Here is an 18,225-nt window from a genome sequence, read left to right as displayed (position 1 = left end):
TATTATTTTTAAAAATATTTTTAATCATATATAATTTCTTTCTTTATTCATAGAAAATTGTAAAAAATAGAAAATTGAAACAAAATATTTAAAATATTTTTATTTTGGATTCATAAGAAGTATTATCAATTTTTTTAAAATGGTTTATTCATGAAAGCAGAAAAATTATGTAAGGAGAATCACGTCCAAGAATTTGATCAGAAATTCATTCAATGCTAATATATGTAAATATAAAATGATTTGCTGTTAAAATGATTTTTTTTAAAATAAGATTTGTTATTAATTCTGATTAGTGAATAAGTTTTTCATCATAGGATGCCATTCTTCCAATTACGAATAAAGCAACTTTTTTCATATTCAAACCTAGAAGCGTTGTTCTCCGAAGGAGGAACCGCCTATGGAAGAGGGCTGCCTCTTCTCTGATTCACCCACCTGCTATCGTACTGCTATCGACGACTGAACTTTCATATATCCACTTTTATTTCGCCTATTCAGCCTTTATCATTTACGTCAAGCACGTTTAATTTTTCCGGAATCAACAGTGCCAAGATAAAATATCTTTTCCAACAAAGTTGATGAAGCAACAGAACATGGCTTTGGCCATAAATATTGATTTATACTTTAGGGGGGTATCTTTTTTTTCCGTATGCTAATAATACATTTAATCGCAGTTTATTTTATCACAATCACGATTTGATACTCCCACCCAAAAAAAAAAAATTTCACGGTTTAATACTAAACTGTAAATTAGTGTCCCAATCAGTTAAATGATTGATACCTTGAAACAATACGTTTTAATTAGCGTTTCGTGTTACCAAAAGAACTATAAGAATGTAGCATCCCTAAATTTTAATCTTTGTTAACTGTCATAAAGTACTTATTGGACATAATGTCAAATATTATGAGAACCTTGGACATCATACTTTGATTCGGAGCCAAAAAGGGGATTCACTTTAGTCTTGAAGACATGGGATTCCTTTCTTTTTGGCTGGAGACAATTAAAAGGGGGGGGGGGGGAGATGGTTTTTGTGTGCAAAAGCTTCCTTCTCGATAACATCTCAACTACTTCTTGCATTTTGCCTTTTCAACTGTTCCTGGCCATGCTATGAAACAGAGCATGTGCATCAAGCCGTCAACATCTCCCACCATTAATATCTACATCTACAATTAAGCTATTCAAGAAAAAAAAAATTAAAAAAGCCAATTTTCAAAAAGAGAAATGATAGATTCATTTCATATGTGAAGAAGAGCACAGGGATTAGAGTAAAAACAAAAGTGGTTATAGCTTATGATTGAGTTGATGACTGTAGCAAATTAATGTTGTATCAGTTTCTGAAAGTGAAAGGGCTTGAGTGTATGTTTCACTCCCAACCAAATTGTAAAATCCCAAAAGGGAATGTTACCTTTTTTGTTTTTGCTTTTGCCCTTAACTCCATGTTTCTTCTCTCTGGAGGGTTTCTTGCATAATGATTTACGGGACATTTCTTTCAAGAATCAATCAACAATAACATTATACATCTTGTTCTCATTCGAGCTTGTTTGTTTGATTTATGTCATGTGATATTCTCTTCCTTCTTGATGTTATAGCTAATCATGTTACTGTACTGCCGATCAAAACGCGAATATCTCCACATTTTAAAACATGGTAATGACAATAAAGCCATTAATATCAATTTGATATTAATCCAAGTTTCAAAAAGTTTTCCTGAAAGATAATTGCAAATATATATTTAAACAATTCCCTATTTAGACTAGTGACTTGCAACTAAGACTCTTATATTTTATAATTATCTAATTTGGTATTTGAAACTTATCTTTTAATTTTTTTAAAAAAAAATTAACTATCAGTAAATTGATCTTTTGGGATCTACCTACCATTCTACTTTTTTAAAAAAATAAATAAATGTTAAATTGTTGGTGACATGAAGGACTAAAGAAGCATCAGAGGTCAATGTCTTAATAATAGATGGTGGCTAAATTGACATATGTGAGCTATTGTCCAAGCCAACAGTGTTTCTTTTCTCTCTTTTTTTTTTCTTTTTTAATTATTTTCTTTGGATCCTTCTTCTTGTTTCTTGGCTATGCTGTTTATGACCTTTTTCAAGCTCTATTGACATCTTCCCTCATGAATCATTCTAGTTCGAGGTCCTCCATGAGCTGTTCCTAGATTTAAAAGCACATGACAATAATTTTTATTTTCATTGTAGTTTTATGTTAATAATCAAATGTTTCTTGTGATTTATTTCAAATCATTTGATCCTTTATTTTATTTTATTTTTCTTACTTGGATTGTGACGGAAATGAATTCACGTATGTAAAAACAATTTATAATATTCAGATTAATGATGAGATATAATTTTAAGTGGATAAAATCTAAATGCATTTTTTATATTTAATTTTTACATTAATTTTTTGATTTAAAACTTATTTTTTAATAACGTTGAACTTTATATTATCTTCTTTTATACGTAAAGTTTATACCTTTAAATTATAACTTTAACCCAATTCAATCACTTTGAGGTTTGAACTTGCTCTCTATCAAAATCATCACTTTATTTTCAAAAGATAAAGAAAAAATGAAAGTTAGGTTAAAAAAAAAAAAGTTTACTGAGTTGATATTTGTCAACGCATGTGGCGACAAAAGCTCTGATTGGCAAACGGCACACCCCACAACGACAAAGCTCCAATCCCACAGGACAAAAGCGAAGGGGTGTCAAAATCTCTGAAACTTCATCGAAGCACACTAAGAAATATAATCAGAAACATTTTCCGTATTTTTTATTAAATAATTAGATAAACTTAATTAAATTTTTTTAAAAATTAATGATTTGATTATTCATATACTTTTAACTCAATTATAATTTAATTTTTAAATTTTAACTCAATATAATTTAGATATATAATTTTAAATTAGTTAAAACTTAATTAGCCTCAAAATTTTGGCTTGGTGCATTCAATTCCTATATTTTTAACAACTTAAAATGTTAGTCTTTATATTTTAGAAGATAAAATTATAAGGAGTAAAATGATGCTTTGAAGCTTAATTTAGAATTAATGTTTGAAATAGTTGAACTTATAGGAACTGATTTGTATTAAATCAAAATTTAAAAAATAGGTTGCAACTTATTCAAACTATAAAGATTAAAGTATATCGAGTTAATATTTAAGAATTAAGTTACAATCAAATCAAAACTATAAAAATTAAATGATTATTTTTTTTTAATTTTATATATGTGAAAGTATCACTCTTGTCTATGAAGTGGTAGTTGTTTTTCTATGTTATATATATATACATATATATATATATTCATGAAACTCCTATGAGTATAAAATAAGTAATAGATTCAAAGAACTTAAAACCGAAAGTTTAGGCACTAGATTATGGCTGATTTGCTCACAAAAGAGTCCATCATTATATCATAATCACTTTGATTGGCACCTAATTGAGGGGTGGGAGGGAAACACGAGGGAAAGTAATAGGAACTTTGGAGTCAATACATATAACATATAATTGTAATTTAATCTATAAACAAACATTGCTTTCCATTACATGATTAAGCATATCCTTAGTTTGAAGTTGTACATACACATTAATAATTGATTAATGTCCCTAATTATTATTCGTGTACTGTGTCTTCGTTTGAAAAAGATCAGTTGATAGATTTTGTGTTTGTATATAATGGGTTGGTATGGGAGCAGATAACATCGTGTTTTTGATTAATAATTTGTGTCCTTTAAATATATATATATATATATATATATATATGTTCATGAGTATATATCTCGTGAATATTTGTCCATTAGGTGTCGACAGGCTGTACGTGGATTCCATGATCAGTGTACGTGTGTCTCTGCATTTGTTTTTCTTATCCTCTCATTTTGATGTTGATTATTGAATACATTAACTTAAAAAAATTCTTTCTTTCATATGCTTTTGGGAACTAAATTCCAAGAACATTTGTTTTTTTCTTGTCTCGAGTAGGCTCTTAGGTGTATTCACTGTGTTTATTTATTTGAGAGAGAGAGAGAGAGAGAGCATGAAAAGAGTGTTTTTATATGTACATAGTTTCTTCACGCACTGAAATTTCTTGTCATGGCTTAATTATAATAATAACAGCAATTGGGAAAATGATCAATGCATTATATGAACATGATGACGAGGACATCACGCTTTAGATTGAGATTATTCGTCTTAATATAGAAAGCAACATACATTGTAAAGTTGTTATGCTGTTGTCTTAGTCTTTTGATGTTATCGAAACTTGGAAACTTGAAGAGGACAAGATTCAAAATTCCAACCCAAGTTTAATTTTGGATCGTAAAATTCACGTGCATGGTTCCGTGAAGGATTCGAATAGTTTTGAATGAATTATTGTTTAATTATTTTTCATTTACGTTTTTTTTTTATATTCCAAGTTGGCTAGCTCGATCATGTTTGACAAAGAATAATAATTAACTTGTTATTTAATAGTGTTGGTGTCAAAATTAGTTGGAGTACTCGAAAGCCAAAAGTGTTATAATTAATCTCTTCAAAGAGAAGTCAATGGGGATCTTATAATTTATTCGTTTGGCCTGAATCTTCTTCACCAATTCTCTCAAAAAGAAAATATCATCTCACTCACTCATTGGCTCCCTCCTGCTATGATTGTTTTTTTTCAAAAAAAAAAAATAGCATCATGGTCTAACTACATATTCCGATGAAAACGTAGTCGTACGGATGGTCAATTAGTTACCAGAAAAATAATAAAAATGATCACGACTCAGTTAAAGTGTTGAGGTTGAGAAAATGGATATAGCAAATTGAAGTCTGGCACTACATTTTAAACTCAAAATCTTCAAACAATGAATTTATAAATTGACATACTCTTGTTCTTGTATACTTGTTATTAAGCTGAATCTTTTCGTTCATCCATAGACACAACATTGAACCTAGCTAGGAGAACCCAGTTTTGCATGGGGACATTCTCCTGAGTTTGAGATGGATCTAAAACTTGAAGAAAAAAAAATTATAAGCATTGTTTTCAGTTAAATATGCATGTAAACAAGAGGGAAGTGGCTTCACAAAGAGTAAACGAAAAAACATGAAAGAAAGAAAGAGCAGAAGGATCCAAGAGAGTTTGAAAATGCAGGAAGGTACATACAGAGAGGTGTTTAATGAATGCGATGATTCAGAGACAAAGACATATAAATGCGTTGTGTATAGGTTTTGCAGAAAAACTGACAAATCATGCCACGCTAAGCCAAGCCAAGCCACCAACTACTTTTGGATCTCTTCCTTCTCTCTCTGTGGTCCTCCACTTCCCTTCATTCTTCCTTTCTCTATCCCTTCATTTATATGCCTGTTGTCCATTCCTTAATTAATCTATGTCAAGTTTTATATATATATATATATATATATATATTAAATATTCTTCTTACTACTTTTTTTAGTTTTTGAGTCTTATTAGAGGCATGAGATATCCACAGTTTTCATTTTGTCTCTGTTTTTTTGTGCAGTTTCATCTTTCTTTCTTTCTTTTTCTTATATCAAATGATTCTGATACCATATTAAATTTTAAAAAAACTAGATATTAATTAGGCTTGTTTTACGATCAAAATACTATTTTTGAAGAAATTGTAATCTGAAAAGTTTGTTTGGGGTACATAATTGTCCCCGGAGAGGGGAATAGCCCCGGGGCAAAGGGGAAAAGCAGGGGAGGAACTAACAAGCTAGGGGCTACAAACACTCTAACCCCCTCTCTCCTCTCTGTCTTTTCATTATCATCTGCTTCTTTTTCTTTTTTTCACTTCTTCTTCTTCTTCTTCTTCTTGTTACCCTTTTTGTTCTTCTCTTCCCCCACAGCAAGTTCATGAAAACGACCCATAACTTTGACAGCATATATAGTCTTTTCTTTCTTAGATCTTTTGACAACTAATTTTCAAACTTAGTAATATTTATTAATAGTAAGAATAATATTATATTATTTAAAAATGTTAAAAGAAAATAATATATCAAAAATAAATTTAAGATCTTCAACGCTCCTAATTCCTAAACTCATAATTTAAACACAAATTATTATTTAATTCTTTTAAATTCAGTCCGTTTATCATAACAATTGGGTGTTGAGGTACATAACTTTTGGCCGTGGAAAGTTTATGACAATCCATTATAAATGAAATAAACATAAAAAAAAGATCGTGGATGGAGTTGATCTCGGCCTCTCGTCTGCGACCAAGAATTGGGCAGTGGCCTAGCCGTGAGAGTGCAATGGATTGAATCCCCGAATTTACTCGGTTGGTTTAAAAATATAAAATATTTTTTAAAAAATAAATATTAAAAAATATAAGATATTTTTAATTTTTTAAGGTATAATTATTATTTTTTTAAAGTGTCCCATTAATGTATGATTTTATATTTATTGTAAGGTATTTAATATGAATAAATATAAAAATATAAAGTTACTTTGAAAGTAAATAATTATTTTATTGAGTAGTGAGATTTAATTAAAAATATTTTATATTTTTTAACAAAAAGATTAGTTTTTATATAAATTGACAAAATCAAGTTTTAATGTTGTGGATTAATTTATACTTTTAAAATTTATGAAATTTTAATTATCAATGTTTATGATTGCAATGGTTTCTTCACTAAATGAAGGCATTTCCTGAATCCTCTGATAACGATGGTGTTTATAATCTATCAATCCATTTTAGATATCCTCTTTTCTCTCCCTACTTTTTTTTTTTTTTTGCAAATGAACCTCACTTTCCATCTTTTATACGTCAATCTTTTCACCAGATTTTTAAACTCAGATGTATTTTGGGCCAAAATTAATTGCATAGACCAAAACTACTTCATGTAATAATGCTTAAACCTAACATGATCACAATAAATATTTGATAATTACATCAAAATAATATCAAGAGAAAGATTACTACAACTCACATTATTCATAAGTTAAAATAATTAAATGATATTAATTCAGATTAAATTGGGTGGAGGAGATTTCATTATTTAAACAAGCGGTCTGTATTATTAACGAAGTATACTCCTTTTTCTATGTCTAATCAAATTATCAGGCTCCATATAACATAGGAAAAATGTAACTAGTTATATTTATAAATACTAACTATATGTTTTTTGAAATTATTTTTTATTTATATAAATTATTTTAATCAATGTGTCAAAATTTAAAGCAAATTTTACAATAAACTACGTTATTTATATAGCTTGTGAGTGATATAATTTTATTTTATTATTTAATTCATAAAAAAATTACTTTTACAATTAATATAAATAAGTGAAATTTTTTTACATAATTCATAAAAAAATTACTTTATTAATATCAATACAATAAAAATACAATAAATAAAAGTAAGTGAAATTTTAAATATAACCCTTAAATAAAAAATAAAAAATAAAAAATAATATAATATTTTTTTAACTTTTTTATTTTATTTTTTAAAAATAATTTAAAAATTTAAATTTAAAATAAAATAATTTCATCAACCACCGATTTATAAAGTGAACTAAATTACATTTTTAAAAGGTAATTAATATAAATTTCGTTGTTAAAAATCTTCATTCACCTCAAAACAAGGACAAATGGGTGTCTAGTTGCTCCAATGTCATCAAAGCACGCGGCGATACAGCCCTATCAATCTTGTGGGCTCCACAGAGCATGTCAGCTTGTAGAGGGGGTCCCACCCTTTTGATATTACACCCGGTTGGTGAGAGGAAGGGTTTGAGCTGGACCCCACAACGATATTCTCCGGTACGTGCCAACGGTAATAACCGTTTGATTTTGATGTGTTACTTTTAAACTTTTCTTGATCCAATGGCCCATATTTGTTATCGTGGCGTTTCATCATCCTCCGCCTTCCCATCTCTCGTCTCATTCTCTAACACGTGTCCCTTATTCTACCACCTGTCACTCGTCCGCACAATTAAACATTTATTTTTCTTTTCCCATTATTTTATTTATTCTCAACTACACTTCCTATTATTTTCTCTCTTTTTTAATTAACACCAGAATTATTATTATCATTATTTTGAGGTTACATCCGGAAAATCCTCCACAGCAACAACACTAACATATCTTCCAAAGATATGAAGGCCACATGATAATTCTCCCTTACTTGAATTTGCTCCGTGCAAAAAAAAGTGAAAAATGAGATTTTTAAATACTTTAAGAAGATAATTCGTATAATTCACACTATTAAGAGCCACGTTTTCCTTGGAGCATGTCAGGAAGCTACTCCTGAAAACAACTGTAAATACAGGAAAAACACATAAAAATAAATGAATTTTACATAATATGTTTTTATTTTTTTTACCATCACATAATATGTTTTTATTAAATAGTATACAAATAACATGAAATATTAAATTCATGTAAGAATTTCTTATAATCAAGTAAGAACAATTTTTTGATAAATGATTTTTATATAAAAAAAATTTCAAGGTCTTACTTGTTTACTGAAAATGAATGAAATGTAATAAATTAAAAAAAATTAATAAAAAATAAATTAAATTATTCTTTCTCCTCATGATATGCATGGTAAAATTTATTAATATATACTATAAATATAAAACTAATCAAACCTTTTAAAAATTTTATAAATTATAATTCTCAACCTCATGAACTAAATACATCTTTTTTTTATAAATGTGGTCACTGTCTGTTTTAGTCGTTCTCTTTTTTTATTATTTTTTTAATCTATTATATTTCATTCACTTTAATAACCAGACGGGGTAAAAATTCATGAGAATAACATTATTTTGTATTGATTTATAAATAAAACAAATCAGAAATAGCTAAAATTGAAAACAGAGAGAATCGGATGCTTTCCAATTACGATGACAACAGACATCTAAATCGGGGGATTCCTAGGAGTAACGTTAACGAACAGTTTTGCTGTAAAGGAATAATACATGACCAACACGTGGCAACAGGATTAGATGGCAACATAATTGAGGAGGGCATGTGAAATCTACTTATCAAAGGCAAAAACCAAAATAAAGCGGAAGCAAACTAATGTGTGGCACGCTAATCCAGAATTTCATAAAACTAAAATTACACGAAGACGCTCGAAATAGTGAACAGAACGTGAGTAGTAGAGAGAGAAAGACTGAAATGGATTCCAAATTGGCAAATTCCAACTCGAGGAGTGATGTGAATCAAAGTCCCTTTTTCTTCCTTCCCTTCCAAAATACTCCATTCTCTCTGTGTGCACACATTCACAAACACAAAATCCACACACACACCTCCATATGTTGGCCCTGCGGCATGTCGGTTCCTTGCGTCATCGGTTATATTATTTCCTGACCCTATTTAATTGATAATTAACTCCAACACCTTTCACATTTTGTCATGTTTCATAAATCTGTCTAATAAATTTTCCAACTAAATCAAACAAAGTCCTCTAAGAAAATGCGTTTTTGTTTATATGGTTATCCAAGTGGATCGGATTTGAGCATTACCGTGGCCAATGTTCGTTGGTCTAAATAATGTGTTTTATTGAGGGTAAAATTTTACTATAAATGATTAATTTCAACTAATTTCATTGATTTACTGTAAAGTTATCATTAGTTTCTTGTAGTAAGGATCCCAAGGTGGATATTGAATTGTTTTTGACCTCCTACATTTCTTTGTTATAAAAAATCTAAAAAATTAAATGGTTGGTTATGTTTCTAGATATATGTGTGCGTATATATTTATTTATATCCCATGTACATAATGCATGGCTGATTTCGATTTCAATGACTTTTAAATAATTTAGATGGACATCACATCGTTTAAACTTGGGAATATGATAATAAAATTTCATCGAGATATATAAAAAATAATTAAATCTCTTAAAATGCTATAATTCATTTCAAGTTTTTAGGTACCTTTATAACATTAATAATTTTATATTAAATGACTAAATTGTCACCTGTTTAAAAAATTTTAAATGAAAAATTGTGATTTCTTACTTATTTGCAAGAATGAAATTTGTGATTATTTAAATAAAAGTTGTAACTAATTAGTTTCAAAAATTAGGCTTAAATGGTAAAATAAGTTTCATATAAAAAATTGTGATTTTTTATTTAATATTTGCGATTAAAAAAATTAAAATTGTTATTACTTAAATAAAAATTATAACTGATTATTTTTAAAACTTAAACTTAAATGATAAAAGAAATTTTATGTGAGAAGTTGTGATTTATTATTTAATTTTTATAATTCACAATAAAAGTTATAATTATTTAAATAAAAGTTGCGACTGATTATATTTAAAATTTAAACTTTAATGATAAAAGAAATTTTATATGTGAAGTTATAATTTTTTATTTAATTTTCACAGATTAAATAATAAAAATTGTTACTGTTTAAATAAAAAATTGTAATTTAAATTAATTATTTTAAGCAAGAGGCAATTCAAAATTTGTTTGGGTAACCCTCAAATATTCTTGCCAATTTCAACAAATATTTAATTTTTTTAAATATACTTTTAATAGATATAAATTGAAATTCATGCGAGAATTTAATTATTTAATAAAAAATTATTAATATTAAAAATATATTCAATGACTTAAAAAAAATTACATTTTGAGGGATGAAATTTTATCATCGCTTCCCCTTTAAAATTACATGTAATTTCAAAAGACTCTAATCCGTGATCGCCAATTCGTGAGAGCAGCTTTTTGGTGCTCTCACTGCTGCACATGTAGTTCATATAATACAGTTCAGATTTTTTATTTAACTTTATCGTACAGTACTTTTATACAGATATATGTACACACACTCACTCACAAATAATAGTGTGCATTAATTAATCGCGATGTATCTATCCATGTGCATCCCACCCAACCCTAAATGCTACGCGTGTTCGGATCCTCTGGTTTTTTCCCCCTTCCTTCCTCATCTCATCTCTATTCTCAAATTATAAAATAAATAGTTCAGATTTAATTATTTTTTTTCAATAAATTTAATTTTTTATAAAATAATTATAATATAAAAATAAATAAATTTAAATTATTATAATTTTATTTGGGCAGTTCACACTTATATTTTATCATTAGAAACTTTTATAAATTAAATTTTATTTATTTTATTGCAATTATATATTGTGCATGTTAAATTTTAACCATTTAAAATTACTTGTTTTGATTTAACTGGTTTAAAAAGTTAAATCAACTTATCTTATAATCTTAAATTTAAATTTTAAAATATTTAATCGCATTAAATAAATATATTAAGAGCATTTTAAGATAGCCATGAAACTATTATTAATAATAATAATCTCACATAACTGAGATTTTGATAAATAAAAATGTTTTCTTATATAAGCAAACCGTGAAGATGGGAAGAGAAGGAGGAGAAGGACGTGCAGGGACATTCTGGAGAGCGCCCGGTAGGGGATCTGCTTCCTTTGCGATTTTCTCTTCCTTTTGTTTTTCTTCCCAAACAAACATTTTTGGTGCCCCCATAGGAATTTATTTCTGTAGTTTCATACATGTATTTTTGTCAATGTCTAACTTACAGTTATTCCTTAAAAAAATACGTTTTCCCCATAAATAATAAGTGTTCTGATGTAGATACTTCTATATATTATAATAAATTAAAATTTACATCACACACAACTATAAGATAAACATTTAATTTACTTTCAATAATTCGTATCCACAAGGAGTGCAATATTTTTGTTGGTCGTGATAATAAATATTTTTTAAAAAGACTTGTGCAAAATTAGTTATACTACTACAGGAAAGTAAAATTGTTTTAATAGAAAAGATCTAAAACATAATTAAAATATTATCAAATAAATACTAGTTCTTTTTTGCCAAAAATTTAAAAATAATAGTATACTAGATTCTTATAAATTTTAAAATTTTTATTTTTTTTAATTGAGTTATCCTTTAGAATCGATCTTTTATATTTTGCCAAACGGCAGGCTTTGTATGACACATACTCCTTCCATACATAAATGGACTCAACCTCCAAGTTTCCAACCTCCTACCCTAATTATTTTCTCACTCAATGCAATTATTTGTCAATTTTGGTATATTTTTAAAATTTAACAGATATGGTCAATTTTTTAGGGCCATAAACAAATAGGAAAGTATAGAGATATGAGTTTGTAATTTTTTTAAACAAAAATTTGAAAAACTGTTGCAAAGACAAAGCCATATGCTGGAGGAGTTTTGAAAGACTTGTTCATTCTACTCTCTTTTAATGCTTGGTTGGCTCTTTATGATCTCTGAATTCTTCTCACACTCCTTCGGAAACTCTCAACCTTCTTCATAACGCCATTAAATCACTACACCTCCTCATCCTTCATCTTCCTCCTCCTCATCCCCCTGAAATCTCCATGGATACCAGCAAAACAGAGAACCCACAGCCTTGGTCTCTTTCTCCATCCAGTGGCGGAAGACGAAGAAGCAGCGTCTGCAATTCCCCCGAATTTGAGTTCTGGAAGGTTCGCAACCCGTCTTTCCCTCAACCCAATCTCCTCTCCGCGGATGAGCTCTTCGTCGATGGCGTCCTCCTCCCGCTCCACCTCCTCCCCCTTCAAAATAATTCTGGCCCATCGGCCTCCACGCAACGCCCGGACACCGAAACTCTCATATCGGAGCCGCCGGATCCAGTGCCTGGGTCCACAACCGAGCCATCGCCGGCCATAACAGATTCATCTGTGACGACGTCGTTTTCGGCATCAAAACGGTGGAAAGACATTTTTAAAAAGAGCGAGAAGAAGAGCGAGGAAAATAAGAGCTCCTCGGAAGAGAAAGGGAAGAAAAAGAATAAAGAGAAGAAAAAAAGCGGGAACGGTGCGAGTTCGGCGGAGTTGAACATCAACATATGGCCGTTCTCGCGGAGCAGGTCCGCCGGAAATGCCAGCACCCGACCCAAGTTATTTACCGGATCTCCCGTAACCCGGAAGGTCAACAGCGCGCCTTGTTCTCGGAGTAACTCAGCCGGGGAGTCCAAGTCACGAAAATGGCCCAGCAGTCCCGGTCGTTCCGGGGTCCATGTTGGTCGGAGCAGCCCGGTCTGGCAGGTCCGCCGTGCAGGATCCACCTCGAAGACTTCCGATTCCGGGGTTCTAAATACCAGGGGGTCAAGAAGAGAAACCCCCACGAGTCGCCGGAATAAAACGAGCACCCCAACAACCACCACCGGCGGCGTTAGCTCGAAGGCCAGAGTTTTGAATATAAACGTCCCCATGTGCATTGGCTACAGACACAATCTGAGTTGCAGAAGCGACGATAAAATTGACGCCGGTGGCCCCGCCGTCTGCGGCGTCGCTGAAAACGACGGAACTGGTAACGCTGCGGGAAGCGGTGGTAATATTTTCAATTTGAAGAGCCTTTTCACTAAAAAGAGCATGATAACGTCGCACTAGTGACAATTAATTGGACTCCCATATACAGTAAAATAAATAAATGCTGCTGAGATTTCATATTTTCACTTTGCCCTCTCTGATTAACTTTTTCTTTTTTTCTCTCTTTCTGATGATCTTTGTAAAGAGAGCTTTGTGGTTGTGTGATTCGTATATACTGTGTTGGATTGTATGCAAGGGAAAAGGCATGTTTCTGAGAAATGATGACTCACAGGTGAAGAGTTAGAAGTAGATTGGTTGATGAGTGTGGTAGGCTGATAGGGATGAGTAGATAGTAGATAGGAATGTTATGTGATGCTTCCTTCCTCTTTGGGTGTACTGTAATGTCAAATGTTGAAATGCGTCACCAAAGAATGTTATTTCAAGTTTCTTTCTGACTTCCTGGTCTTCTTTCAGCTTTCCTCTTTCGGCATCTTTGCCTGTGACTCAGTCTTACACTTGTTACTGTTAGTACTTATTATTAGCAGTGTTCATTTTACTATTAAAAAAAAGAAAGAAAGAAAGAAGCACCCTATATTTACATGAAATTTGACGCAACTGGGATGAGCTGTATTATTAACGGCAAGTTCTGTGAATTTTTCCAAAATTAAATGAAGATTTTATGTATGAGCAAAATGGAAAAGGATCTTTTATAAAGTTGAAATTACATGTAAAAATGTTTAATTGATGATTGATTATTGATAATGAGAGTACTGTGTCATTGATCGTAGAGAAGGCGTTCCCTGATAAAGCCGAATTCAGTGGCCTTTTGAAGGACGAGCACTCTGAGACATTTTGAAACTCAGGAAGTAAGACAAGCAGTAAAACTGATTCAGCATAATAATCCAAGAAGTGTTGCAAGCACAAAATTCTCTTTTTACTCCTTCCTCATGGGAGCAGTATCTAGTTTTCATTGAAACAAACCCAATAACAAATTAAGCACGTAATTAATTCTTGGCCAAAGGTAGGGCTGCACAAAAGACAGGACGGCACTGGACTTCACCCTAACTCGAAGTCCGGTCTCTTTTATGAAAAAGATTGGGTTAGGTAACCCGTAGTCCAGTCTTGTCCAGTGATAACCCGAAGATTAACAGGACCAAACTAGGTCCATAGGACTGGGAGACTGGTCCTGTCAGTCCAGTACTCACTTAGCTTTTTTTTCCTCTTTTTATTTTATGAGAAGCAATAATACATTCCAACATAATAAACTCAATTAAAATAGTAAAAACAATTATAATAATAATAAATCCATAATAATTTCTAACAATAAGAAAAAAAATATTTTTGTTATAGTCTAAATTATTTAAATTTATAAACTTTAACAAAAACAGTACTCAACAAAATTCAACAACACTATATTACAATAACAATTTAGAAACAAACTTAATAAATCTTTATGCAATCATCTCCTTAGCATCAATTACACTTTAAACATTTGTCAAAAATAAATTAATTATAATTATAATAAAAAAATTAATAGGACTGGACTGGACCAAGTGGTCCGGATGCCTGGTCTCTTGTCCAGTCCAACTTGAAAAAATAGTCTGGTCTTTTTAGTCCTTTTGGTCCTGAAGGATCAGTGACTATACAAACCGAACAAGACTGAGACCATCTCGGGTTGGACTGGACCGGACAGGACTGGAAGACTTTTGCACAGTCCTAGCCAGAGGTGACAGACGACAAAGAATGCATAGATGTGTCATGCTACTCCAACCCAGGATATAGAATTTATAAAATCATAGTCACAAAATACATTCCTTCTTAGCAATATGATCAAGGCAAGTATCCGCATCTTCTTAGCAAGATGAGCGTGAGAGTTTTTCTCCCAAAATTATATATGTTAACTAACTAATAACTACTAATAATTTAATTTAAAATAGATAAGTAATAATAATTTTATTTATATGTTTGTTTATGTGTCTGTAGAAATAAGCTTGTCTACCGGCTAAGCCCTGTGACAAATAAGCAAAATAGGTCACTTAGACCTACTTCCACCTTTAATACGAAATATTTTTTCGGTTTAACATTGGAATTAATGTACTACCTTCTATATAAATTACCCTCTCCATTGAAGAATGTAAGATATTTTTTGAGGAATTGAATGTTAAAAAATATAAAATATTTTTTAATATTTTAAGATGTAATCATTATTTTTTTCCTCCCAAAAGTGATCATAACTAATCAATCATTTTATATTTATTTAAAATAAAGCACCCCAATAAAATAGAGGTAAATATAATAAAATAATATTATTTTAAAAATAAATAACTACTTTATTAAAAGTAAAAATTTATTAAAAATATCTTACATCTTTGAATAAAATGATTACTACAAAATTAAGGGATAAATAAATACTTGTCACTTAATAATCTTTTACTTTACCCAGCATCATTGTCGGCACATGTGGAAGGAATGACTGATCAATTTTTATTTATTATTAGCCTTATGAAATATTTTTTTTTAAATGACAATAAAATTCTTTTGAATTATATAAATAATAATTTGGTCTCTTAAAATATTATAATTTCATTAAAATCCCTAAAAACGTTTTTATTATTAAGGGATTTATGTAAATGAACAAATTATCTTTGTAGCAATATCAAGAATTTGACATATAAAGTTATAATTTGCTCTTACATTATTGCAAATATAAGAAGCAAAATTATGATTATTTAAATAAAATTTGTAATCATTACTTGTTATTTCCAACACTTGTATCAATATGAGATATTTGACATATGAATTTGGAATTTGTTGTTGTATTGTTGTGAATATAAAAAGTAAAATTGTGATTATTTAAATAAAACTTATAATCATTACTTATTATTTTCAACACTTATAGCAGTATCAAAAATTTGACATACAAAGTTTTGATTTGCTATTGCATTATTGTAAATACAAGAAAAAAGTTGTGATTATTTAAACAAAATTTGTTATCATTACTAGTTATTTTCAGCATTTATAGTAATATTAAAAATTTAACATGCGAAATTGCGATTTACTGTTATATTGTTTTGAATATAAAAAAAAGTTTTGATTATTTAAATAAAACTTGTAATCATTTTATTCTCATTAAAGGTAATCTGATCATTTATATAACTTTATTAATAATAGAAAGATTTCTAGAGACTTTAATAGAATTATGACATTTTGAATGGTCAAATTATTATTTATATAATTTAAAGAGATTTTATTTTTATCTTCCCAAATTTTTTTTTGAAAAGGAAAATTACACTAAATATTAGATCAAGGATCCTTATAATAAAGTTGGAAGGCCTCGTTTGGTAACCACCAAAGAAGGGTAATTTTTCCATCACGAGATGATAAAAATGTAAAATACTTTCTCTGGTCCCGTTTAGAAAATATCTTCTAAGAGTATTTTTTTTAATTCAAAATATAGGACACTTTATAATAATTAAAGTATTTTTTAATTTTATCATTTCTTAATTAATGTGAAGATATTTAATGTAGTTGTATTATTATTTAAAGTCGAGGGTAAAAATAAAAGTACATATAATTTTTTTTATAATGTCAAAAAACTTACATTTCTTAACATATGTGAAACAGTTAAAAATATTTTATAATAAAGTATGCATTATGTTCCTATAATCATATTTAATGGTAAGATGTTAACCAATATTCTTTCTTAGTTTATTATTAATTTTTATCTTGAGAATTGAGACATGTGACATAAGAGTATGGAACTGCTTTTTCTTTGTATCACACACTGCTTTACGAGCTAATTAAGTCCCGAGGAATGAATAATTGAACACTATTCCCTTTATTTTTATTTATAAAATATTTTAACTGAATCCCATATATTAATAAAGAATTGCTATTTAGTTGAACTTACATAAAAATATAATTTTTTAATTTTAACCCTAATAATATCACAATTAATATTATGATGGTGATAAGAAAAACATACAATTAATGATCTGTTTTATTTTTTAAAATAAAAGTAACATTACTTAATTATTTAAAAATATTATTATTATTTTTTATATTTAGAGATAAAATAAACTTATAAAAAATATTTTATATATAAAAATAAAAGGAGTATACCATTTATGACCCCCAACAAATTGTTTAAAATTAAACACAAGGCGCGGAGCAAGAAAAAGCAGTTTTTTGGTTGCAATTTTGAAGATCGCGTCCAAATGCATCAGCCAGTGTTGCAGGCTCTAATGTAGTGATTCTGAAAACTGAAAAAGCGAGTAAATATTGTGAAACGGGAACAAGTGGACTCCAACGCACATCAGAAGCAGCAATTGTTGAGAACTGTTCGACATGTAATCAGAAGGTTCAAAGGCCTCACCTTGATGTTCCCGAGCCAGCTGTGCGAATAACACATTGTGCAATGCTTATGCTCGTGTTTCATTTTTTTTTTTTATATCAAAATGTGTTTCATTTTCCTTGGAGGAAGTGAGATAAGTGGCCTCCGTGATGCAACCCAATATGTTTGGGCCCTTGCAAAGGCCCAAAAAAAAACAAAGCAGGTAATGCAGTAAAATGCGTTTGCCGGCGAGTTTGTACGTGTTGCAAGTCAAAACTCAAAATCCTTACTGAGTCTGTATTTTGAAGGCTGACTGTTAAAATAAAAATTATGCGTTTCATTTTTATGTCCTCACTCCGTCATAATTTCTAAGGCATTTTCTAGCAAAATTATACATAGCAATGAAATTTATTAAATATAATTTACAATATTATTTTTTATAAACTTTTAAAAATACCCTTCATAAAATAATGATGGGCAAAATGGGATAATTGCCATTAATAAAAATTTTTTAAAAAATATTTTATATTTTAAAATATCAAATCATCTCAAAAAATATCTTTAAAAACAAGACAGGAAGAATATTTTGTAATGCATTGCAT

At 29.5% G+C, this 18,225-nt stretch overlaps 1 protein-coding gene across 1 annotated transcript; it reads left to right on the top strand.

The window, feature by feature from the left end:
• The first annotated feature begins 12,144 nt into the window (after positions 1-12,144).
• Positions 12,145-13,745, top strand: LOC129286708 (uncharacterized). The gene has a single exon (XM_054922710.1). It carries the CDS (start codon positions 12,337-12,339, stop codon positions 13,369-13,371), a length of 1,035 nt encoding a protein of 344 aa, XP_054778685.1. The 5' UTR covers positions 12,145-12,336; the 3' UTR covers positions 13,372-13,745.
• Positions 13,746-18,225: the final 4,480 nt, after the last annotated feature.

Source organism: Prosopis cineraria, unplaced genomic scaffold (genome assembly GCF_029017545.1).
Source record: "Prosopis cineraria cultivar Desert tree isolate PC_DT_omini unplaced genomic scaffold, ASM2901754v1 PC11, whole genome shotgun sequence".
NCBI lineage: Eukaryota > Viridiplantae > Streptophyta > Magnoliopsida > Fabales > Fabaceae > Prosopis > Prosopis cineraria.
The sequence above is the reverse complement of the archived record's forward strand: the minus strand, read 5'-3'. Positions and strand labels throughout refer to the sequence as shown.

Bases quoted from the DNA above. Each gene is read 5' to 3' on its own strand.
- LOC129286708 (XM_054922710.1), top strand. From the start codon at position 12,337: ATGGATACCAGCAAAACAGAGAACCCACAGCCTTGGTCTCTTTCTCCA.